General features: G+C 39.9%; 1 protein-coding gene across 2 annotated transcripts in view; it reads right to left on the reverse strand.

The window, feature by feature from the left end:
* btbd8 (BTB domain containing 8) overlaps positions 1 to 24,846 on the reverse strand; it is a 42,308-nt gene extending 17,462 nt beyond the window's left edge. The window contains exons 1-12 of one of the 2 annotated variants that reach the window (XM_034703584.1): positions 24,737 to 24,846; positions 22,964 to 23,082; positions 18,759 to 18,938; positions 14,469 to 14,593; positions 13,963 to 14,077; positions 9,984 to 10,073; positions 9,108 to 9,188; positions 8,040 to 8,136; positions 7,274 to 7,362; positions 4,107 to 4,209; positions 1,938 to 2,120; positions 1,685 to 1,855 (exon numbers count right to left, since the gene is read on the reverse strand). In XM_034703584.1, the coding sequence (XP_034559475.1) occupies positions 1,685 to 1,855; positions 1,938 to 2,120; positions 4,107 to 4,209; positions 7,274 to 7,362; positions 8,040 to 8,136; positions 9,108 to 9,188; positions 9,984 to 10,073; positions 13,963 to 14,077; positions 14,469 to 14,593; positions 18,759 to 18,938; positions 22,964 to 23,067 (1,338 nt within the window). In that variant the 5' untranslated portion in view covers positions 23,068 to 23,082; positions 24,737 to 24,846. Of the gene's footprint in view, positions 1 to 1,684; positions 1,856 to 1,937; positions 2,121 to 4,106; positions 4,210 to 7,273; positions 7,363 to 8,039; positions 8,137 to 9,107; positions 9,189 to 9,983; positions 10,074 to 13,962; positions 14,078 to 14,468; positions 14,594 to 18,758; positions 18,939 to 22,963; positions 23,083 to 24,343 lie in introns of both variants that reach the window. The other variant, XM_034703576.1, reaches the window with a different exon arrangement.
* Positions 24,847 to 25,795: the final 949 nt, after the last annotated feature.

Raw genomic sequence — 25,795 nt, forward strand, 5'->3', positions numbered from 1 at the left:
AAGCAAATGAAAGAGTGATCTCAAAGTTTTGGTATCCTCACAGCTCTACTGTGGAAGCCTTATCTCTCTTCTCCATTGGTTGTTAAGTACTCAAAATACTCCCAAATGAAGACGCTGATATGGACACAAATCAGGAAATTACTTTCATTTGTCCTTTTTAAGTTACAGATTTTGTCAAACTGCAGCCCCCTGAACCCTCTCAGGCAGACTTAAGAGTGCAGTCGTTTAATCCATATTCAGGTTTAATTAGGGATGCACCGAAATGAAAATTCTTGGCCGAAACTGAAAACCGAAAATGAGGAAACCAAGGCCAAAAACTGAAACACCGAAACAAATTATTATGCCAATTATTAGTAGGGAGACCGGGGACAGTTGTAACATATCATTCCTTGGATTTGAGATTAAGCCATGCATTTTCTGTTTGTGTTGCACAGGCATTTTCTAGGCTCTTTATCCTCAAATGTGACTTTGAAAAAACACATTTTGTAAGTCCTTAAAGAAATAAGCTTAGAAGATGTATGCCACTTTGGTTTTTTTTTAAGTCAAAAGGAATATAACAACTGTTTAGTACTTTAATGAAAGTAGGTTGTGAAGACAGAAAGGGTAAATGTTATTTATTTGTTTATTTGTTATTTAAATGCACTGGCCACCCCTGCCTATGTGAGAGCCTCAGTTGGGCCACCCCGGTCAAAAAGCTCTGGACACGCCCCTGCCCGTAGGCCGCTCTGTTCTCCTTCTCCTGCACTGTTCGCTTCTCCGTCTCCAAGCAGGCTCTCCGCAGCCATCGCGGCCTGGATCATTTCTCGTGCGCACTGCTTTATTTCCACATCCAAGTAATGATCTTTATAACGTGGATCAAGTACAGTCGTGATGAAGTGCAGAGGATCCGAATAGATCTCAGTGAAACGTGTGCTGACAGACTCTAAGAGTGTACATTTCATTGTTTTCACTCCGTGATCATCTCAACCTCTTTGCTTAGAAGACGCTTTAGTGCTGCAATTAAAGGCATAACGTCTGCTACAGATGCATCAGAGGAGCGGAGCTCTTTAGTTAGCTGCTCAAAGGGGGCAAGAAGAGAGGGAATGTTCTCTATTAAAGCTGGGGTTGGTAATCAGATTTAGATACACTTTTTGTTATACTGGTTAAAATGATCTTTATGTCCTGATGGCAATCAATACATAATGTGTTCTTAAAAAAGAGCGAAGAAAAGCTGCGATCTACAGCCGGAGGAAACCTGGGAAAACACCAACCAATCACCGTTTTTTGGGCGTCGTTTTGAAGGAGCTCCGAGGGAGGAGGGGAGGGGTTAGATGGAGTCATGAGGAAATGCTACATTGAAATTCATGCTAGTTTTCAGAGACTACCAACCCCAGCTTTAAGACCCACTGGTGTGAAGTAAATGTTGTGGGGAACTTGTGATCTGCGCTGCAGGACTCGTTTTTGCACAAAGCAATCCAGACGCAGTTTTTGCTTGCGTCATCAAAACATTCTGTTTGGCCGTGTTGTTTCGGTGAAAACCGAAAATGCACTTTTGGGTCATTTTCGGACAAATATTTTCAGAGGCCGAATTTTCGGTGCATCCCTAGGTTTAATGGTTAGTCTTCTCATTGAACCTAATAAACAGCACCAAATTGAAACCAAACAACAACAACAACAAGGTGTCAGCGTGAAGAAAGAATCTCACCTCCTCTTGTTTGTCGCCTCTCAGCTCCAGGTGAGAGTCGTCCTCCATGTCCTCTCCACACAGAAGGTACACAGCAGAGTAAAGGTCACAGCAGTTATCCACAGTCACACCTTCTCTAATGGCAGAACATAGCTTCTTCAATAACGTGGGTTCTCGAGTAAACTCTTCCCTCTGTAACCACAGATAACAGACCTTTAGAAGAGGTTTAACAGAAACAGGAGAGTGTATGATCACTGCTACACGACTGCCTTACCCTGTGAAGGTCCCAGAAGGCCTGAGTGTGAATCACTCTGGGGAGATGCTGAACAATGACAGCGAGGCTCTCCTCCTGCAGCTCAGTGGCGAGACTCCGAACCTGTTGGGCCCACTTGACTTCTGGGAGACTGCCAAGCAATTGCTCAGTACCACAGAGCATTGTTACTGCGTTCTGCACAGTCTGAATGGAAACATCTATCAGCTAAAGAAACTCTCTACTGGTGAGAACACAAAATAAAGTCAAACAAGAGACATCTTTAAGGAAGGAAGAGGAAATAATGAGTATATTACACTACCTTTGATCACTTGGGAGGGACTTAGATAATATTTGGAAAAAGACATTTCATATTTGATGACATATGAAGAGAGATATTTAATCTACCTTCCACCTCTTCTTCTTTAGAACACATTAGGACAAAGAAATTCATCCCACCAAACACTTGAGAACAATGTGACTTTGTTTTCTTTACTTGTTTTGGTGATTTTTGTAATTGAAAATGATTACATTTTTCTGATGTGCTTCAACTGACATAGCCTGCGCAGCCAGGCTATGGTGGCCATAGGTGTTTTCTTTTGCTTCTATCATGTTCATTTATAAAGCACTACATGGTTTGGCCACCTCTTACATCACAGAACTCCTGTCTCCATATCACTCTGTCGGATCACTTAGATCTTCTCACCAAAGCTATCTTCTCTATCTGTGCCCCAAAACTGTGGAATTATCTCCCCCCATCATCCGGTTCTCCGCCTCTGTTGAGACTTTTAAAAGTTGTCTTAAAACACACTTTTATTCATTAGCTTTTAACTACCCCTAACCACACTGGCTCAGATGCTTCACTGCACTGTCAGTTGTCATTCTTGTCATTGCTTTTGTCATTATTACTGTGAATTTAATTTTCAATTATATTGCTCTCTCACCACTCTGCTTTCCCTCGCTCTTCCTTTGTTTTTATTTCATTTGCTTTTTGTTTTCCTCATTCTCTTTTTTAAAGCACTTTGGATCAACCTTGTTGTTTGTAAAGTGTTATATAAATTAAGCTGATTTTATTTGAATGTAAAACTGCAGATTAGCTCCTATATGTCTTATTTTTGGCAATCAGGAAATCCCTGAAATGTATCAAATAAATACTAATTTTCCAACATTAATACCTGTAAGAATGCCTCAGAGACATTATTACTGCAGTGATGTCTTACTTTTATTCACTGACCCCTTAATTCGTTGAATATGATAGGCAGCTAGTAACTGTTGTTAAGAGCTGTGAAGATTAACTAAATACATGTAAATTAGCTTGTCACAATAACCATAGCTAACCGAGTGCTTACAAAGTGTGGATATTATCATGACAGAAAATAAAAAACATTTCGAGCATATCCTCGAACAGAACTGGGTAAAACAAGTTTTAGATACGCTGCTCGTGCAACCTGGAACCTGCTGCAGGAGAGCCTGGGTGAGCTTCTCTCTTTAAATGTTTTTAAAAGCAGACTGAAGGCATTTGAGGAAGATGCATCAGCTTGTAGAAGCTTTGACTGATGACTTTTGTTCTGAAATGATATGTTGTCATCTTTTAAAATTCTGTGTTGTTTGTCTGCAACTTTGTTGGAACATGCTGCTGCTGATCTCGGCCAGGACACTTGTAAAAGAGATTCTTAATCTCAATGTGCTTTTCCTTGTTAAAGAAAAATAAATAAAGAACTATCTATTTTTACTGTTGTCTGATTTATTTTTATTTCTGTGTGTGTAAAGCCTCCCATGCTGCTCGCTGCTCTTTTATTCGCCGTCCAGGAGCTACTGATCAGTGGAGGGAGTCCCTGGATTGTGTAACAGTTCTTGGCCAAAATCCGATTCTCAATACTTGCCAAGAGTGAACAATAGTACACTTGTCCTGCTCTACTCACAGAATGCACTCCAGCTCCTTTGCACTGATGAAAGACAGACTCAAGATCTAATTATCAATAACACGGCTGGATCACTCCCCGTCCTTCCACATGCACATTATGCTCCTAAATGAGTCCCTCTTTAATAACTGAGAATTTAATAAGAGTCATTGTTAATTAGATCATGTTTGGCTTTCCTTCCTGTGGAAAAACGCTGCAGAATAAGCTGATGATATTTGTGCAATTACATGTAGCTGTACAGCTGATGACAGTGTGGGAGGGAGGAACTCACCATGGTTTCCATTACAGCGCTTAGACAGGCTCTTTGGAGCTCAGGAGACAAGAGGGAAAAGTTTCTCTCACACCAGGTCTTCATGAAATGTTCAGAAACCCACCTGAAAAGACACATCAAGTATTAACTTGTATCACCTGCTTTTGGCTCATTTTAAGACTGTCCATAATCTGAACCGTTCTCCTAAATCAGCCAGACAAAGTCATGGAGACCTTCCTGGGACTCTAGCAGTGTAATCATGCTCTGAAGGTCCAAGAAGTAATTGGCAGAGTTCTGCTCAAGGGAACAACGTGATCACTGAGGATGAGAATGTCTATAACGCACTGCTGCATAAAGCAGAAACTCCTGGTTCACCGTCATACTTGCGTGACTCATCAGAATCAGCAGAGAAAACCTGACAAAGCCACTGCCTGCCCCCCACCCACCTACACACACACCCACCTACACACACACACACACACACACATACACCCACACAGGCGCATACACTGCTTTAAATCAGAACCAGCTCACAGCCTTGCTCAACACATCCTTTCCCCCTGACCTACATTCACACACATCTTGTCCGCTCACTGCAGTGTGTGGAGAGCACAGTTAGCTTGCAGAAGGTATCAGCCGCACGACTTGAAGTGAAATATGAGAGTGCGTTTTTGTGTACAGGGATAAGAAGACAGTGATAAAATCTGTGCAGCGTAATGAGATATAAAAACACAGCAACCTATATATGGTCGTCACTCAATGCAGGAAAAATAGGAGTGTCTTTAGAGTTTCTTTTCTTAACAGCAATCTCTACAAGTGTGTACACTACATACACTACCAGTCAAAAGTTTGGAAACACCTTCTCATTCAAGGGTTTGTATTTATTTTAATGATTGTAAACACTGTAGATTAATACTGAAGACATCCAAACTATGAAAGAACATATATGGAATTATTGAATGAACAAAAAAGTGTTAAACAAAGCAGAATATGTTTTATATTTTAGATTCTGTAAAGTAGCCCCCTTTTTCCTTCATGACAGCTTTGCACACTCTTGGTATTCTCTCAGTCTGCTTCATGAAGTGGTCTCCTGGAATGGTTTCTAATTAACATAAGCCTTGTCAATAGTTCATTTGTAGAATGACTTGCCTTCTTAATGTGTTTGAGACCATCAGTTGTGTAGTTCAGAGGTAGGGTTAGTACACAATGGATAGCCCTATTTGACTACTGTTGTAATCCAGATTATGGTAAAACCAGATGATTTCATAGTTTTGATGTCTTCAGTATTAATCTACAATGTTGAAAATAATTAAAATAAATAAAAAACATTGAATGAGAAGGTGTGTCCAAACTTTTGACTGGTAGTGTATGTAAAAACTATGGAAATAGAACCGTCTTGTAAACCAGATATTGTTTAACATCAAATGTTTGTGCCTGTCAGCCTCTACCTTCAAACTGTGTTTGAAACTTCTTCTGACTTCAGCCAAAACTGTTATTTTATTCTAGCCTACTGCGACTCAGTGTTTGGGGATATTGCAGTTTGGCAGCTTCTCGGTTTGTTGGCAAGATAAGCCCTTGAACACTCTTACTTCTTTATGTCAGGAGGAATTAATTCAACATCTTAAAGAGTAAAACAAGAAGTGCCTCACCTAATGAACAAATATGTTTAGCTTAGTTTATTATTCTTCGTGTCATGCACCGGAAAGGTGTCCAGCCCGTATGGACTTAAAAGACACTACAAAAACAACAAACAACAAAATAGGAGCAACAACATAAGAAGGAAAAGAAAAAGGAGAGAACAGTTACAATACTGTGCATGTCCAGCAATGACCTAAAGTAATTAAAAAGCATAGTGGTACACAATTTAGACATTTGACAGTGACAACAACTAAATCAGACATAAAGTTTGCTCCTACCATAGACTGTATAAAATATGGACGTAGTATCCGTGACATCACCCATCTGTTTCTGAAGTGCTGTTTTGAGGCCAATCGTCAGTGGGAGCCATATTGCTGCTGTCAAGCGATTGTGACGTAAAGAGGCGGGCTTTGAGCCTCCTAGCCAACAGCTACAGTGTTCCCTTCTGTCAATCAAGTCAGCTGTGCCTCACGTAATTGAAAACTCGTATTATTAATATCTTTGAAATTGCGGCATTACACATAAATTCACCCCCCGTACAGTGTGTGCCGACCGAGAAATGATCTATCCAGACTGCACTCGTACCAGGCTGTAAACATGATTATTTCTGCTGTAAAGATCGGCTTTTTGAATTGGTGTGTATGTGGTTTCTGGTACTTCAGGAGCCAGCCTCAAGCAGATCCTCGATGAACTGCAATTTTTAGCACTTCCGCATTTGACTCATATTTTTAGACCAGAGGTTGCCGCTTGGCTCCTACGCTGCTGAATAGCATTTAACACAAACTGAGCAAACTGAAACACTTTGTGTGTAAACAGGAACTGAAGTCTATCTTCATCAGACATGGAAAACAAATAAGGACAATTTTCTGACATTTTGTTGAAAAGAAGGCACCTGAGATCATGATATGATGGACAGTAGAACAAAAGGTGCACTTCATTTTCAACTTCCTCCAAATCACACAAGGAACACTTTCTGTCCTCCTCTGGAACAGAGTGGAAGCAGCCTGTTTCTAATGCCAGAGGAAGGATACCACATCTCAGCTGAGCACAGAGAGACCTCTAAGCTCTGGGTAGGTTAAAAGTGACATGAAGCTCAGGGTGCCCCTTTTTTTTTTTTTAGCAGACAGTATGTTCCTAGTTTGGGCTTACACAGGACTTTTGTGTTTGTAACCGTTAAAGTTTTAATCGGACTCACACTACCACTTCATTTGTTTCTATAGATGTACTGGAGACTTACCTTATCAAGTATTTTCAAAGCTCTGAGGAGAACATGGTAATGGTTCTGTCAGTTTAAACTGTGTTTTCAATCACATTCAAGCTAACTACCTCAGAGAAGTGGAGCTACCTGTGGGCTCCTTAACTTGACACTGAAGTATGAACCCACTTGCTGGTTACCTAGCAACAAGATGCAGATGTAAGCTGCAGAGGCAACAGTTAGGGACGTGTTGCACTTTTAAAATTACAAATGCAATTTTGAAAAGGTCAAGTTTAACGACATCGAATTTTAGAGCCATAAACCCATTGAACGTGTTTGTCTCATTTAAACTCACCTCTTACACAGTATGTGGAGCTTCTGGAGGTTTAAGGCGTGAGTGAGGGACAGGCACTCGAGAACTGTTCTCTGAACCCCGTCACTCGGCTACAAACCAGGGAAGGAAACACAGGTATTCATAGTCACTCTCATTTTAAAAAGCATGCTTGGTCGACTCTGGGATCTTCCAAAATTGGAATGAAAATATACAAAGAAAACTTTGATTTTGTCAAATTGAAAGGGAGAGATTCTCAGACAAGTGAAACAGCGTTATTATTATTGACACTAAGCATGCTGGCCCCAAACACAATCATCAAGTGTGAGCCGAGGGAATCAGAATGGATTTGTTCCCGCTCCTTTCAGCTGTTATATTTCATTTTCTGCTGAAATGCTGATCTTCAGGAAAACAAGGGACCAACAGACGGTAGTGATCTGATTAACCTTCACAACAAATACATTTGTAGAAGAATTATAATCTCTTATGATCTGTAACATTTGATAAGGAGGATTAACAACACGTTGCATTAGAACGGATTATACGAGGATCAAAATCTTGCATTCTCTATTTGAAGGTGATGAATCAGCAGGAATTCATATTGATCCGGCTTTTTCGCTCCTGATAAGGATTTTAGAACCTAAGGTGCAGGCCTTTAATAATACTAGTATGTATCTATAAATGAATACAGAAAAAGGAACACATGCACAGTCCTTATGGATAGAGAGTAAAACGCTTTAGAAATCCATTATTGAAGGTATTCACTAATCACTAGTCCTTCAAAGCTGACCTTGGGGAAGAAACGGCAGTAGTCTCTGGTCAGAACCATCTCCACAACGTCTTTCAGCCCTTCCAAACCCAGCATGTCTGCTGCCAACACCACCTGACTGTAGAGAACACAGACATGTCAGATTGTTATCTTGGCCTGTAGCTGTTTGAGAGAAATATCTGAACATTCAGATCAATTTTTACTGCTTGGTAAGAAAATTAGGTAGGACAAGGAACTGATTTAGGAAAACAAGCATCAAGAGACCAAAGGTTCCTATGCCAATATTCTTATTCTATATGAAAGACATACAATATTGTATCCTTGAGCATCCCAACTTCCTTAAATCTCAATACATGATTTATGGAAAGTGTTCCACCAGGTAGTGCTACCTCACATATCTATCAGGTATGCATCAACTCTTTTACTATTTTAATAATTATATAACCCAACCATAGACTGTTTAAATAATGGACAACAGCTATGCGTTCCCGCCTGTCAGTCAAGTCAGTCATGTCCTTATTTGGGCAAAAACTCATCATCTTAATATCTTCTGAACCGTCGCGTAAGACAAAAATTCACCCCAGTAAAGTGTGTGCTGATAGAGAAATTAGCTACATAGAGCCAAGTCGTTTCTTGAACCAGGCTGTAAACATGTTTATTTCTGCTGCAAAGATCGTCTTTTTTGAATGGGTGTGTATGTGGTTTCCTGTGTTTCTGCAGCCAGCCTCAAGCGGATTCTCCATGAATTGTAGTTTATAACACTTCCGCATAGGCTTCATATTTTGAGACCGGAGGTTGCTGCTTGTGTACAACCAATAAATGCAAACAGCAGCTTTTTAGGCATTTATCTCTCGGGTTGGCGTAGTTTTACATTTTCCCCCTAAAAAGAAGAGACTTTGGGAATCTCTACAGATGATAGCAACACCTTGAATTCATCTGCTATTAAGTTCTATCTGTGTCTTTTTCTTCCTGTTTTGCACAATTTCTTAATGTCTCTGTTTGTTTTAATGAGAAAAAAAAAAGTGTTCCAAACATCTTAAAATAAAGACTTCATTTTTATAATTGTATCATTCTCTTCATATACAGTACCTGGCACTGGCTCCAGGCGGTAGATCCACAATGGCCCCATACATGAACTGGAGCAGGATCTCCATCTCATCTGGCCCCAAACTGAAAGAGTTAACCAAATGATCTGTTAACAAGACATTTTATGCTGAACTGTCCCCAATCATCATTAACACTCTCAGCACAAGCCCCAGCACACACTGCAAATGCATCTGTTGCTGTTTGCATATATTTGCAGTAATGAATGTAAACACAGCTATGAATGCTGTAAACAAAATGCAGCAGTGAGCCCATGTGACTGCAGCCTGAGGGCCACTTCACAGGTTTCCCTTGAACATCAATGCAGTCGCTTCCTATCCTGACAGCAGTGTCTTCCCCCGTTACCCTCAGATCAGCAATGCTGAGGAGACTGACACGCTGTCTCTCCCTGGAGGAAAAAGTGGGCTTCATTTGCTCCTGCCTCAGAAAGGAGACTGCGGGTGGTAGTGGGGGGATGTGGGTGGTGGTGGTGGTGTGGACTACTCAGCATGCAGTGGATGAGAAGACATTTCTGTGCCTTCTGAGGTGACAACAATCCTGCTTGGTAGAAATCTAAGCGGGCCATTTGAGATTCCTCTGACAGTGTGTGTGTGTGTGTGTGTGTGTGTGTGTGTGTGTGTGTGTGTGTGTGTGTGTGTGTGTGTGTGTGTGTGTGTGTGTGGAGTTAAAACACTGCATTGTGAAACCCCATTTACTGTACAGAGCCACCTCTGTTACAGGGCATGAATAATAAATGCACGGTATGCAGGCGCTTGGCTGTATTGTTATGAAATGAAATGCAGAACTGTTCGGTCAGGAGTGGAGGTGTATAATTGATCCGTGTGACCCACTCCTCGATGACGCTGATGCACCAAGTCTTACCCTTGCAGAGTGATGCACTGTCTGGAGCTCTCCATCCAACTCCCGCTCAGCATGGCTCGGAAGTACTGCGACCGTGCACACAGGATTGCCCTAGAAACCCAATAAAGCAGACAGTTGCATGTCAGATTCGCCCACTACTTTAATAATTCAAATGTCATCTCGTGTGCCTGCGTTTATCTGAGTGGCTTTCAAGCAAGACGCAGAAAATTACAGTGTGTGTTCTGTATTCTCTGGAGGTAGGGTTTTTATTCTCCCTGGCTTCTCAGGATAGTCACTGATGTGGAAATACACTGCCACTGAGGTGCTGGTAGTACTTAATTAGCTCCCTTTGAGTCCAAATCTCAGGAAAAGATCAAAACCAACAATTAATTTATCCCATTTACAATCACTGTGTGAATTTGATGAGTAATATATAGCTCATACATTGGTATCATAGATGTCTAATGATACCCCAAACTGTTACAAAACACAGACATAAGGAACTCTTTTGAACTGGAATACATGAATACGTTTATTTGGTTCAATCCCACATCCAGTGCCATGCTGCAAGGATTATGTATTAATCTACAGCTAAAAATAGTGCCCTTCAACTGCATTTCAATATTACAATTTCCTCCTGTTTGAGGCATATCAAAAAGCCTTCTGTAAAAGCCCAGCTGTGTAAGGAGATAACTAATATTTGAGGAGGTTTTTCTTAAATGAAGGCTGCATTAGGAAGCAGCCGGCCTGAGGCTCAGAGCCACAGATGGGGAAGCGAAATCAGAAGGTATTGTGGGATGCTGGTGTTGGTTTTGCTTTGTTTGTCATTGGGATCTTGTGTGCGGTAAAGAAATAATGCAAGCGTTATGTTTAAATGAATGTCAGCCTTACTGTAGTAGTAGGAACAAATCAGTTGCAGCAGCTTTGCAAAGGCATCTCCCTGTTCCCTGTATTGAACTGAAGGTTGTACCTCCATCCTTTTTTTTTACCTCGACTTCTCCCAATATAACTGTGAACAGGAAGTACTGAAAATATCTGCTCATCCTGTTTCACCAATGAACTGTGGTATCATGTAATGTATTTTAGAAATGTGCAAACTGAAGTGAAGAACCTTTTTTAGATTTATAGTACATGTTTCTACCTATAGTTCTGTGTTAGCTTCCACCATAGACTGTATAAATAATGGACGAAGCCAATCGTCAGCGCGAGCCATATTGAAAATGCTGAACTCAACCTGAAAAGAGGCGGGCTTTGAGCCTCCTAGCCAACAGCTACAGTGTTCCCGCCTGTCAGTAATGATGGAAAACATGTAATCTTAATAACTTCAAAATTTCCGCATTACAAAGAAATTCACCCCCCTACAATGTGTGCTGATCAAGAAATGAGCTATCCAGACTACACTCGTCTTTTGTACCAGGCTGTAAACATGTTTATTTCTGCTGTAAAGATCGTCTTTTTAGAATTGGTGTGTATGTGGTTTCCGATACTTCCAGAGCCAGCCTCTAGTGGACACTCGATGAACTGCAGTTTTTATCACTTCTGCATTGGCTTCAATTCTCGCAGCTGAAGGTTGCTGCTTGGCTTCCACCAAGACAGTTAAGTTGTTCATCATGTTGATGCTAAACGATACTAGGCCCGATGTTCCCTGTGAGCTGAGGAGAAGGAGGCAAGGATGATGTGCTGGTATTGAGGTGCAAGCTAAGAAAAGACGACATCGACCTGTCCTTCCACCCACCGTTATTGGGAATGTGAGATCTATCTGATGGATGAGCTAACCCAGCACCAGAGGGAATACTGGCAGAGTAGCATCATGCTAACAGAGTTAACGCCGGACACGAACGCCACATTGGAAGGATTAAACCTGCTGTGGGCGGACAGGATACAGGAGAGCAAGACTGAACACACTGGTAAAGAAGGCCTTCTCAGTCCTGGACCCTGTGGAGGTGGTGGCTGACAGGAGGATTACGGCCAATCTGTCGCCTTTGATGAACATTTGTTTTTTTTTAGATATTCTGATAGATTAGATATATATTGACATAGAGTGGTCTAGACCTCCTATGTTTGTAAAAGCGTCTTGAGATAACTTTGTTGTGATTTGGCGCTATACAAATAAAGATTGATTGATTGATTTATTAAGTTGAGTATCAGTCAACACTAAAGGAAATAACCCTCTGTAATGTATCAACAAACACACATTTTTTTCATGTTTTGTCTGAGCTTGAAAACTCTTAACAAAAGCTCTGAAAAGTTGGGAAACTACATTTCACAGTTCAACAATATGATGAATCAATAAAATGATATTAACTCCAAATGATTCCACCTAGAGCTGGGCGATATTGTAAATGATGATGTCATGATAAAATATTTCCTATCAATCGATATAGATAATTATCATGATAAATATCAAATCATTATTTCATTTACAGATTTTTGGTCCTGAGTGAAAGTTAAAGAAAAGAGACAGTTTGTTAGTTTTTGTCTGGATTTTTTTTTCTGATAATCTTCTTGAATCCCTCATTTCTGACTGTGCTAACAGGAAGCAGGTCTTTTGTGCAGAGCTGGTAGGTTTTGAATTTTCTTCCGTGCCACTGTTGCTCGTTTCAGCTGTGTTAACATGCGGCTCCTAACGTCTTTAACACCCGCCTACCTCTAACAGTGTGTCATGATTGGCTGTTCCATGCAGTCTTCTTCTTCTGTTTAATGTTGGGTGGCACCTAGCATTTAAGGCACATTAGCGCCCCCCTACGTTTCCAGTGGTTGGGAAGTCTAATTACAGATTTAAATATATTGAATTTTATCGCATATTTGTTATTTATATTGAGAAAAATTATGGTTATCGAATTATCGCCCAGCCCTAATTCTACCTATATCGAACTCCCTGTTAAGTATGTTCCCTCTGAGCAAACCCAGAATCTGCCTTTATCACAAAAAATGACTGAATCATAGTTTTGAGCACCGACAGTAGAGATGTGGAATATATTTTACAAGAAAGAAGCTCAGCCCTGATTTCATCTCATTACTCTCTTCATTTCCGCAGCGCTATATCACAGCGTTATCACTGACAGGCTCTCCACTATGCCACATTTTGACCTGTCATGAAGAGCTGTGGAGGTTCAGCAAAGATGATTAAAATGAAAATACCAGATTTATCATACCATGTCTAGTCTACACTTTCATCCGTTTAATGTTGCAAAGGTCAGTTGCATTTGGGCAGGTTATTTCAGGCTGCTGCTGTCGTCTTTTGCAGCTAACAGTGCTGCACTGTTTGCCCATTCTGCTTCCCTGCTCTCCTCTGTTTTAGAGGCTGGATTTCACACTTGAAAGAGACTCAAGAAGCCCTTATTGAGAACAAACTTCACTTACAGGAGTGCTAGCATGATAGTGATATTTGTTATTTTGCCTGTCTGAGGATAAGTCTTGCATTTACATGAAGTGCAGGAGCTCAGAAACACACATCAGTAATTACCACAGTAAAGGTGAAACATGATTTTCATATATAAAAATTGTCTTAAGCAGTTTAATATAATGCTTTATGAAATAGTGCCTTATATTGTAATGTATTTCATTGTGCCATTTATACCATGTGTTGCTGTTAGCTAGTCTTTAACAGATAGACTAGACTTGATTCATAATACAGCAGACGTAGAGGCGTCAGACTGAAGAAGTCCAGGTTTAGCCTGTGGGTGAGAGCTGCAGCAGCGGCTAACACAAACAGCCCAGCTCCTGCTCTTTGACGAGCGATCACTGGCTGCTCCCCTGAGCATGAGTTGGGAGAGACCTGTCTCCATGGTTACAAGCTGCTACTACTACCTCTGCATCATTGAATGACCACCCACAACAGCAGATGTAAAACCTCTGTAGGGTTGAATCTGTTCTTAATTTGGCTGTGATGTACTCAAATGCCCTCAATATGCATCAACCTATAATGAAAAATACAAACAGACTGTGTTTTCTGACTCCAGGTATGAATAAGGAGGCTGGGAGCGGAAGATAGCTCTACCTGTGGCAGGAGAAGACCTGCTCTGCTACTTGGATGGTGATGTCACACTGCTCTCCTCTCTGGTACAGATGCAGCAGGTCAGCTCCGAGGCCTGAGGCTGGCTCAAGACCAGTGTCTGGAGGGAGGTGGATCATTTGGAGAAAAGAAGGGAAATGAATGAAGACGAATGCAGAGACAGATAACATTGATGTGAGTGTTTGTGTGAAAGAAGCTTTCATCCTGAACCACTTGACCCCAAATACAGTAAAAAAAACAAGTGGGAAGCAAAGTTTGTTAAAGCACAACTTAATGCTGCTTCATCCAATAGCACGGCCATGCTGCAATTAGCAGTTTACAACTACAACAACAACAACAACATCAACAACAACAGGGATCCAAATGTGATTAGCTCTAAGTGGATTATGGCTCAGATAACATGATGTGATGAAAGGGGAGGGAGGGGGGACAGCTGAGCTGTCACATCACCTAGAGTAACCCTCCACGGGGGAACGTGTTCATTTGTTTACCTGAGTCAGTGGAAATCTGGAGGTCTGTTGTGTCGGGAACAGACAGAGTCATTCCTGGCACTAAGCCCTCCACGTCTGGGCTGATTTCATTGGAGCGCGTGCTCTGGTCTGCTGTGTACACTCGCCTGCAGGGAGAAAGCATTTGAGGTTAATTAAAACTAGGCCTTTCACACCACTTTAAATTACGCTCTAACTTGATGCACTGCGACTTAAGTGTCAGAGTGAATACAGCCTGAACTGCACACACTTCTGTGCAGGAAAGACTTTTATAAAGTCACTGCTGAAGTCGCAGCACGTCAGCTTGTTAAAATGTCTACTTTTGAAATGTGAGACAATGATGTATCAAAATAATGTATATTAATCATTGTGTACTTTAAAAGAAAAAACAGCAACAACAAAAAAAGCTTTAGATGAAAAACTAACAGACTGTCATGTGTTTATTATTCCTGTGGGAAATTTGAAAAAGTGCATCTTAAATTTTCAGAATGTGGTGAATGCTAAAAGTGTCCATGTGAATGACTGCTACAAGACAAAAGCCCTCCCTCAGGTTCACTGTGAATAAACATCAAATAAATACTTTGAAATCATTTTGAATTGTTCTTTATTTTTCGGCTACAGTTGTCAGTTATTATACCAACAGCATTCTGAGGTGTGCGGTTATGTGGGGGAAAAAAAGCAATCTAACATCCAATATCTATTGTAATATGCAATTTGCAATACTCCTGAATGTCAATACATCAAAAATAGAACCTTTGTATTTTGATAGATTCAAATCATGAGGGAAGATAATCTTTCAACCTTAGAATATTCACTGAAATACCTTCCTATGCTGTATTGGGACCTCACAATCCTCACTAGGCAAGGCAAGGCAAGGCAAGGCAAGGCAGCTTTATTTGTATAGCGCATTTCATACACGAGGGCAACTCAATGTGCTTTACATTAACACATTAAAAGCATTGGAGACATTCAGACAAGCATAAAAGAACATAATTAAAATGACAAATATGATAAAACAGAAAAGAAAAGGAAAATTAGAAATATATTAAAAATTACATTAAAATTTTAATTTAAAGTGGGTTAAAATAATCTAAAAATAAACTACAACGTCAAGCGCCCTGATTATCTCAGAAAATAAGAAACCCTTACTTCATTACACTTTCTTGCAAGAAATCAAATTACATTCTGCGCTTGAACGCATCACTTCAGGCATTATTCTCTGCCGTTGACAAACATATGAAATGTAAATGAATGGTGTCTGCACTCTCACCCTAGAAATGGTAGCAACACTGATCATATTGGTGATGTTATAGTGTCTCTTGAGGATTGAAATGCATGAGACTGTTAGTAGACAAAGATATGACGATTACATCAACTGAAAAAAAACAAGCTTTGGTCATCAATAGTGTTGACATAACTTGAGGGATGACAGCAACACAAGAAATAGAACTTAAATGGATCTGCCAGGATCGTAAAATGTATTGACACTGGGAAAAGGAAGTTATGGTTGACATTAAGAGGTTTTGAATTTAAGCAGCAAAATTGTTGCTGTTCGGCGGGACAGTTGGCCTTGCAGTGTAACCCGCAATTTCTACAGGATGCGCCGTGTGGCGTTACGGCAGCGTTGCGTTACGGCAGCGTTGCGTTATGGCAGCGTTGCGTTACGGCAGCGTTGCGTTACGGCAGCGTTGCGTTACGGCAGCACCGAAAGCTTGCTCCGTCCGAGGGCTTGCGCCCTGCTACACAGGACACGTGTTTGGAGCATAGCGCCCACTCAGAGCAGCCAGGATCAGCCGGGTCAAGCATAGAGAGAACTACATACAAACAACAGGTTACAGAGCCTTTCTGTGGATGAATTTCTGCTCATTTGGATAGTATTCTGTTACTTTTGTGCTTTAATCGTATAATAATAACTACATATCACCACAGCATACGAATGTGAGGGACATTCGTATGACGTGTATTTATTTTTTAAAGTTTGACTGCAGCCCCATTCAAATAAATGGGGGAGACAGAGTTTTTGACCTATACTGCAGCCAGCCACCAGGGGGAAGAGTTTTTGTGGAAGCTTCACTTTCAGCCGAGCGAGCTGCACCCCTGTAGTCGCCCTGGATCACATATATGTGGCTGTTTGTAGCTTACATCCATAATCGATGAGTATTTCTGATCTTAACGATCTTTAAACGGTCGGGAGTAAGTATATGGTGTTATTTTGAAATTTGTGGATGTTGCATGCGATCCTCTTGCCTGACTTCCTGTCCCGGTCGTTCTTTTCCCGGTTGCTCCGTTGAAAATGACTCGACGAATATCTCTGGCAGAGCGGCGCGGGGGCACGCTCCCTAGACTGAGCTGAGACGCACCGTGGCGCACCCTGAGTAAACATTAGCATTGACTAGAATGGGAACGTATCGGCTGCGCAGTACCAATTTCCAGTGGAAATTGGGGGTAAGCGCACACCCCACATAAAGAGGCTATAGCCCTTGTTGCAGAGGTTGCAGGTTCCATTCCAGCCTCGGCCATTTGCTGCATGTCCTCCCCCACTCTCTGCTCCCCACATTTCCTGTCTCTCTTCAGATGTCCTGTCCATGAAAGGCAAAAATGCCTCAAAAATATACTAACCTGGATGCCTGAACTCAGTAATTCAGTATTTTCCTCATGTAAAATAAGCTATAAACAAAGTCCATGGTAGTGTAACCAAAGGATGAATCTTTCTACTCCTCCTAATTATAAAGTGCTAATCAGACACAGAGGCATATCAGTGGATCAAAGACTTCTTCACAGCAAGAGTCCATACTAGAAAGCCTTGAAGAAAACCACACGGCTGCTGCATGAGAAACTTACAGCACATGACGAGAATGTTAAACAGTTTGAGATCTGTGTCTTAACACTATCTGATTTATACATTTATCACTGCATAATCTGCAAAGATGCTTTAAAAAAAAAACACCAACACAAGAAAATCCTGCAGATGAAAAAAGGTGCACACAGCGCCCTCTGTCAGTGAGTCTGTGAAACTGTACGACTTCAAGGGAGGGAGAAATGATGTATCTTGACATTCTGTCCTAGAAAGCAGTTGCAGACTTTTAATGCTTCATTTGAAACCACTGAGTGGTAAAATGAGCTTTTAAAGAGATGTTCTGGTGTTTTTATGCTGGTCTATACTTTCAACATAACTTGGGGCCAAAATGACTGAGAGGTACAAAAAGTGTTGCCCCAGTGTTTCCCTTTAGCCAGCAGCCTTGGGTGAATTTTAATGGCAGCAATCTCTTTTTTCAACTACACATCTACTTTAACTGGTTGTTTTGTGACTGACAGCCTCAGACATATTGTCATTGTAAGTGTAGGCAACAATACAGATAGGTAGACCTCTTTGTTGAGGTAAGATGTGTGTTATTTTTACCTGAAACAGCCTTTGCATTAGTGTTTTCAAGGCCACCAGTCTAGCAGAACACAGGTGTAGCCTATCTATTGTTTACTTCACCAGGTTAGTTTGTATAATTTGAAGGCTTTAAAGGGAAATTGCTCCCATTACAATCCATCCAAAACAGCTGCAGGGGCTATCATGAAATTACTGATTTGGTCAATAAGGTCACTTAAAGAAAAAATCTTAAATGGACTCCTAGAGCTGATTACCCCCTAGAGGCTGACATTTTTTCGGGAATCCCACAGGTTACGGGATTCCCGAGGGATAGGAGTCAAATTTGTTGTTAATTGAGGTATGTATTGCCTAAAGAATAAAAGAAGAAAAAAAATGGGAGCGGTTCAGGAGCGGGAGTCATTCTGAGTGGGTGCGGGATGGGAGTGGGAGTCATTCTGAATGGGTGCGGGATGGGAGTGGGAGTCATTTCACAGGGAGTGGGATGGGACAGGATTTATTTTTTTACTCTGACAGGAGTGAAAATCCACTCCTGTGTCACCCTCCATTACCCCCCCCCACACACATTGCAGCTGAGTATACTGTGAGTCTGTTGTAAGTTCATTCTAATAACAATTTGGTTCCATATGTGGAAAAAATTTGCTCTTTCTGGACACCTACTGTATTTTGATGGGGAGTTTTAGATCTGAGATATTGCACTCATTCAAAAACTTACCAGTACCAGTGTGTACCAGTAAGTCATTCAAACCAAAGAAACAGGGCACATTTTAAAACAGCTGAATCCAATCTAAGTGGTATTGTAATGCAGTGAATTAAACCCATAAAAATCTTGAAATTTACTTCAAAATGTAATGAATGAATACATAAAAACATCTGTTTCTGTAACCAGGTAGCACCCCCTGAAACCAGCTGCCTACCTGAGGAAATCTTTCAGCCTGGACTGCTCGCAGTCAGGCAGATGAATGATGGTGGCATCTTTGTGGGGGTGTCCACGGAGAACATGAGGAGCTCTGGCCAACAGCACAGCTCTGTGTGCTCGAAGGGAGCCCGAGGCAGCAAACAGAGAAACATCAGCCTCCAGCTCCTCCTGCAGCAACCTGAGGAGAGATACACAACATGTGATGGAGGGAAACTCACTCCTAATTCCATTTTAATAACTGATCAGAGGTAAAAACATGTCACTAAATTGTTGGAGCCAATTTGGCACAATGTGCATATTAAAAATTACAAAGCCTACAAAGAAAAAGGAGCAAAAACAGAGGCTCTCTGAGTCAACACCCAGGATCTATCAGATTCAAACATGAGTCTGACGTCCCAGTTTTCTACTTCAGAGTGACAAAGGCACAGTCCTGAGGCAGTCCATTTCTTTTCACCACCATTACTTCTCATCTTCCCTTCATATCTGATGTGGCTGACCCAGAAATCAGTCAGCTTGAGGCCAGTGGGGCGTGAGGCATTCAAAATCCTGGTTCTGAGTCCATTACTGTATCCCTCTGATGACAAGTGGTCAAATTGATGAGCCACTCGTGCGAGAAGGAGACTCACATCCCTGTCAGATCAAAACCCAACGAACTGCTGCAATCCACGTGAGCCTCCGGTCTTCATGGGTGGACCTTACTATAACTTTGCTCAGTGCCAAGTTCTAAATGTATGATCCCTGATCCTATTATCCAAGGAAATACTCCAGCCTTGGATTTTTTAATGCTATTATAATAAAAATGTGAAATTCTGTAAATCCCAAGGTTTATTCCGTGACTTAATGCTGTACTCTATCAGTTTATTGTGCAGCATTTCCTCTGCTCCCTTTTCACCAGTAATCACATTTATATGCTTTATAAAAAAAAAGGCATGAATTTGCTTTTCATTGGTTGTGAGTGTATGTCTTTTTTTCCTACTTTAATGAGTCTGGAGAAAGGCTCTTAATGTTGAGAGAAACGTAAATCCTAAAAAATGTACTGCAAAGAACTTCTCCCCTCGCCGCTGAGTGGTTTTAAGTTTGTGCGTGGGTTGCTTTAAAGTGAAGAACATTTATCAAATCGGTTGTACAAGATGATTTAGTGAATGGATGAGGTACACTTTCTACAGCCTACTCAGTCTTGAAAGCTTTTGAAATCATAACTCAAGGTCTTATTCCTGAAACTTTTAACTATACCTTGCAGTCATTCTTTTTCAGGCACAGAGTAACATAAAAGAATCTGCAGCGAGGGATGAATCTGTCTATCTTCTGACAGAGTTACAGAGCTGCTGAAAATGTAGTTTAGAGATGTTCTTCCAAAAATGTTGGGGACTAATAAGGGACAAGTTTAACAAGAAGTGAGGCGGCTGAGGCTGAGGTGTTGTACTTCATTACTCCAGCTATAGATCATGCTTATAAAAAACAAAAGCATACAATTCCCATAATGCAGTTCCTGCAGAAAACTCAACTTAATGAGTAAAAGGAATGGAGTGTCCATTGAACCTTTTGGTGGTGTGCTGCAGATGTTAGGGGAAGGCTTTCACACCAATCGACTGGCTTACCTCACCATCAGTCAACAAATCAACCAGCTTTAACAAAGAGCTTCCATGCTCGCTCAAAGCCTCCACTCAGGTGTTATTGTGGCACTTCAATCTATTTTAGCTGTTTATAATAGCAGAACAAAAACATGTGGTGACGCTGCTTTCAGCCACTACGCTCTGAGACAATGGAACAGCCTGTCGGAGGATCTGAGAGGAGCTTCTAGAGATATTGAGACTTTTAAACATAAACTAAAAAACATATTTATTCAGTCTGGCTTTTTTTTTACAGACTTGCTTTTATGTGACTTTATCTTTCTAACCACTTTTACTTCGGTTTCATTATTAGGTTTAGTTTTTGTCCAACTAACCGTCTTAAATTGTATTTATTATTTGATTTGATTATTTATTTTTTAATGTATTATTATTATTATCATTATTATTATTATTATTATTATTATTATTATTATATTTAAATGTTCCTAATTGATTCTTTTTAGTTTTTCTAATTTTCCCGGTGTGGTGCTGTCCTCTTATTCTGGAAACCTCTTTTATGTCCTTTTAATGCTTTAATTTACTTATTATTTTTTATTTAATTATTTTTATTTATTTATATTATCTATTTATCCTTGAAAGACCTCTTAAACAATAATGTATTGGTCTATTGTCCCACCACTTCATTCTGTTTAATTTACGTGTGTTCTTTTTAACCTCACGTTGTATTCTGTTTTGCATTGTTAAAATTCCTCCTCTCTGTCTGTCTAAAGGTTTACTTTCTTATTTGAACCATGCTTTGTTTGTCAAAGCACTTTTTAAAAATTTGTTTTTAAAGGTGCTATATAAATAAAGTTATTATTATCATCATTATATGGTTTACCAATTTGTGTAACTAACTTTTTACTACTATATTGATTTTAATGTTGTTGTTTTATTATTTCATTCATTTTTAACTACTTATTTTATTTTTATTTATTCATTTATTTTCATTTATGTATCAGTTTTATTGACATTTTTAGCCTTTATTTGATTTTCAATTCTATACTTTACCCTTTTTAAATGTATTTATTTTAAATATTTATATTCTTAATATTAATTTGATGCTTTAACTTATTTTAATTACATATATTTTATTGTTGTAGGCGTGCATTAGTCTCTATTTTAAAATCATTTTTTGTTTTTTCATATTTTTTGCCGTTATTTTATTTCTGCTTCTTTCTTGTTTTCAATCGCTGTAAAGCACTTTGGGTTGCATTTGATTTGTATGAAAGGTGCTCTATAAATAAGCTTCATTGGGTCCAGTTTTACTAAGAGACCGAACAGATTGTTTGTAACTCAGTGAAATAGTGTTGCTAGTCATATGTTTATTGTGTGCCTGACTGCATCTAAATGACTGGAGTGGACCTATTAACCCATCTGCATCTGTATGCTGAAGAAGCTCTTTGGTGGCCTTGAGTTCTTCAAGTACTTGTATGGATTGTCTTGTCAGTGACTCCTGACTCTGCACTTCCAGTCACAGCCACAAGTGCTCTTTGTGCGACTATCACTGCTCAAAAATACAAGCGACCGCAGATTTAAACCAGGTTCCACTTACGATAAGATGATCCACTGGAGTTAGGCACAAACAAGATGAACTAAACCATATTTTTATTATCCTTATCACCATCTCGACTGCAAAGAAACCTGTGTTGTGTTGAACAGTTCCCACAGTAGTGCAGTTTCATGAAGTAGCGCCTCTGCAGTTAGGGTTAGGTTGAGGCAAGAAGAAACTCACACACAAACATATCGCAGGTAGGAGCCACATGCTCCCAGCACACCAGGGACAGACCTGTTCTACTGAGTGCACTGTTCTACTTGCCTCTGTTATTGAGTTGACCCTTGACCCCTTTAAAGAGAGAAAGGTTACGGTCTGATTGGGTTGAGAATATGGAGGAAAGCTATTTTGGGGGGGATACAAATCAGTTAGTCAAGGTCAACTTATCCAGAAATAGGTCACTAAGGAGTTGAATTGCTGATCTGAAATGAATAATCATATTTAAAACGTAAGAATTTCAATTAAATGTATTTCTTCATTTGACATAACATCCATAATAAATCAAAAGTCATATCATCAAATCAAATACATTTTCATATTCTACGTTATCCTGGAAAATAAAAGTGTTATGCAACTGTACTTAAAGCTAATGTGAGACTTTAAGAGACAAATGTATGGTGCGTTGAAAAATTACATATAAAAAGAGCTTCATGTAAGGTTTGGAAGTTTAACAACACCTGAAATCAGTGAGCTTGTTAGCTTGTGCAGAAAGCAAATGCTTGAGTTATCTATACACTGACAGAATTAAGACCAATGTATGCTTAACAAAATTTGATTTTAAAATATATGTAGATATATTGTTGCTGTATGGATGTTCTTCTTATTGTGCCGCTCCTGTGAGAGATACAGTATGTTGAACTACCCTTCACTTTTCATATGCCTGTAAAAAAGGAAGTGCAGACGCAGTAACAAGGATCACCTGACTTTCAGGAGATCATAAATCTATATATGTCTTCACTTGACAGCCCTTAACTGTTAAAGATAGAGTCCTTGTTATCGACATGTCCTGATGATTCACATATTACATGCATTACTTGCCTGTTAAGGTCTGCTGACAGAGCTGAAGATAAGCATCTCCTCAGCTGCTCTTTGTACTTGCGCTCTTTGGCCTGGAAGTCTCTTGCTGCCTCCGTGGTGATCATGGTTTGTTACGTTCTCTAAGACGGAGACAGAGGCAGAGACATTAGGCTGTGTTTCAAACCAGGAGATCGCAAACAAGACAAGATACAATCTGCTTCCCTTTTTTAAGGAGGGGAGGTGAGAGAGGACATCTAAAACATGACAAGATGCACAAAATGAGACTTAGCTAAAACCATTTATTTAACAGGTACGTTCTCAGATATTTGATTACAGCAGTGCTTTAATAAAAAACAGAGCTACATAAGATTCAGTTTAATGCTAAAGTACTTTCAGACATCACCTCCTGCTAACAATTCTATCAGTCAATCAATCAATCAATCAATCAATCAATCAGACTTTAATTATAAAGTGATTTTCATACAATGACATTGTAACACAAAATATCTTGTGATATCTTAATGAGGAAACACTGGAGGTAAAATAAGATGTTAAAACTCAACACAAGAAATTAAAATCACCAAAATAAAATACATTTCAAAGACAATAAAACACTAAAATATTAAACCATTAAAGGAAAAGAAGATACTATACTTAAAAAATAAAATAGAATAAAAGTGACACAATTTGAACTAGATAAATAAATAAATAAATAAATAAATAAATAAATAAATAAATAAATACATACATATAATATGTATGTACAATAATAAATCTGTTATAAGAATGAAATTCAGTGAAAGTGAGACAATAAAGGTAGGTCTTGAGTTTGCTTTTAAAAATGTTGATGCTGTGTGCAGCCCTCAGATCTTCAGGGAGGTGTTCCACAGACGTGGGCCATGATAATAAAAAGCTGCCTCACCGTGAGTCTTTGTTCTTACTTTTGGTACAATTAAAAGTCCACTACCTGAAGACCTGAGAGCTCTCACTGGCTCATATGATAAAACCAAATCTAATAAATAAGAAGGAGCAAGACCATTAAGAGATTTAAAGACCTATAAAATAATCTTCAAATCTATTCTAAAAGATACTGGAAATGCACCATAGACATGTTGAAAGTATGTGCTCTTGCTGTTCTTAGCCAGGTCTACCCTTTTAATTTGTTTTGATCTCAAATTGAATAATGTTTGATTCAAATTGATGATAATAAAAAGCTTGACCTCATTCCCCCTTCATGCCCTCACATGTTAACCAGACAGTCCATCAGTGCACATGCGAAGAGATGCTTTAGACATCCTGATCTGACCTTGGTAACAGTTAAATGACACATATAATTAATTATCCTTATACTAAAGAGACAATGGAGGCTTTAACAGCTTCAGCCTGACATGACCTGCTTACCTCAACGTCAGCATGCAGGGTGCCACAGATAGCATCATCCAGTAGAACCAGTTCCTCTCTTTTTTTTTTAGATGAGTTTCATGCATGCAGTAACAGCCCTCGTTTATAATGTGAAACACTCATCCATCCTCTCACACAGAATCGTTCTGACATGTATTTGCTCTGTTTCAGCTTAACAACACTACCCTCATCATCCTCTCGCCGCTAGCTTGCTAGCACTAGCTGACATGCGCTACCGTTAGTTGTTTCTCGTCTCTTTAATCCTCAAACCTTCAGCACAAGGTGTAATAATAAACCTGCTGACACGAAACGAGCCCGGTAATCTTCTGCTAGCACAGTGTTCGGTTACAGCTGTGAATTAGGATTATTCTCATGAAAGGCTGACCCACTGACCGTTGTTGACATCACTGCTCCACGCTGTGTCCACCCTCCAGGACACGGTTTGAAAAACAGAGAAGGTGTGGACATGACGTCACAACCCGGAAGTGTCGGCAGCTGCGCAGTACGAGATAGGAATGAACCTTGGAGGCGGAGTGTCCACAAATGAGACATTTGGGAGCTCTGCTGCAATCATAGCTGCAAATCTAGACATCCTGAATAAACATGGAAAACAAACACTTTTCATTTTGGTGTTAATGAGGTTGTTGTGATGAACAGGCGACCTCTGGTGGTGGAGTTTGTTCTCAAAGACAAAAAACTCTCATGCATCTTACAGTGCTTATTGGCACATTCAGTTTGGTTTCATGTTTGATTTCTATTTGAATGACTGAAACCAAACAAGCAAATATTTCGGAAAGGAAATATCCAGAAACCTCAACCTTTTAGAGCTGGGGCGTCAAACTCATTTCAGTTCAGGGGCCACATACAGCCCGGGTTGATCTGAAGTGGGCCGGACCAGTAAAATCATAACATGATAACCTATAAAAAATGACAACTTTAAATGTTCCTCTTTGTTTTAGTGCAAAAAAGTACAAGTACATTCTGAAAATGTTCACATTTAATGAACTATCTTTCTACAAAAACAGCTGTTGTATTTTTTGCCATGATGAGTCTCATAGTAGGGCCAAATATTTTACTCTTTAAGCCCTGAAACCTGCTGCCAACACACCAACCACACAGGTTACCAATTCACCTGACACAGAGTGTAATGTTTACTGCAAAAGAACAGATAGATTATAATAATGAAGAAGGTAAAGTTGATTATAGTGGACCCTTCAGCTCCAGCAGGAACAGTTTGCTTGCTGGACAGTGTTGTATGCAGTGGTGTAGTGCTAGTGTTAGTAGTTAGTGGATCATCTTATAGTGCACTAAAAAGTCTTTATGAATCTCAGCAAGTAATCTATTTCCTCACTTTGAGAAAAAAAAAGTCCCGGAGCACCGCTCATGGACTTTTATGCGACACCCAGAGGAGAAATTTGAAATAGTATTTAGTTTTATTGAAAATTTGCAGTT

This window comes from Notolabrus celidotus, chromosome 2 (assembly GCF_009762535.1).
Source record: "Notolabrus celidotus isolate fNotCel1 chromosome 2, fNotCel1.pri, whole genome shotgun sequence".
Lineage (NCBI taxonomy): Eukaryota > Metazoa > Chordata > Actinopteri > Labriformes > Labridae > Notolabrus > Notolabrus celidotus.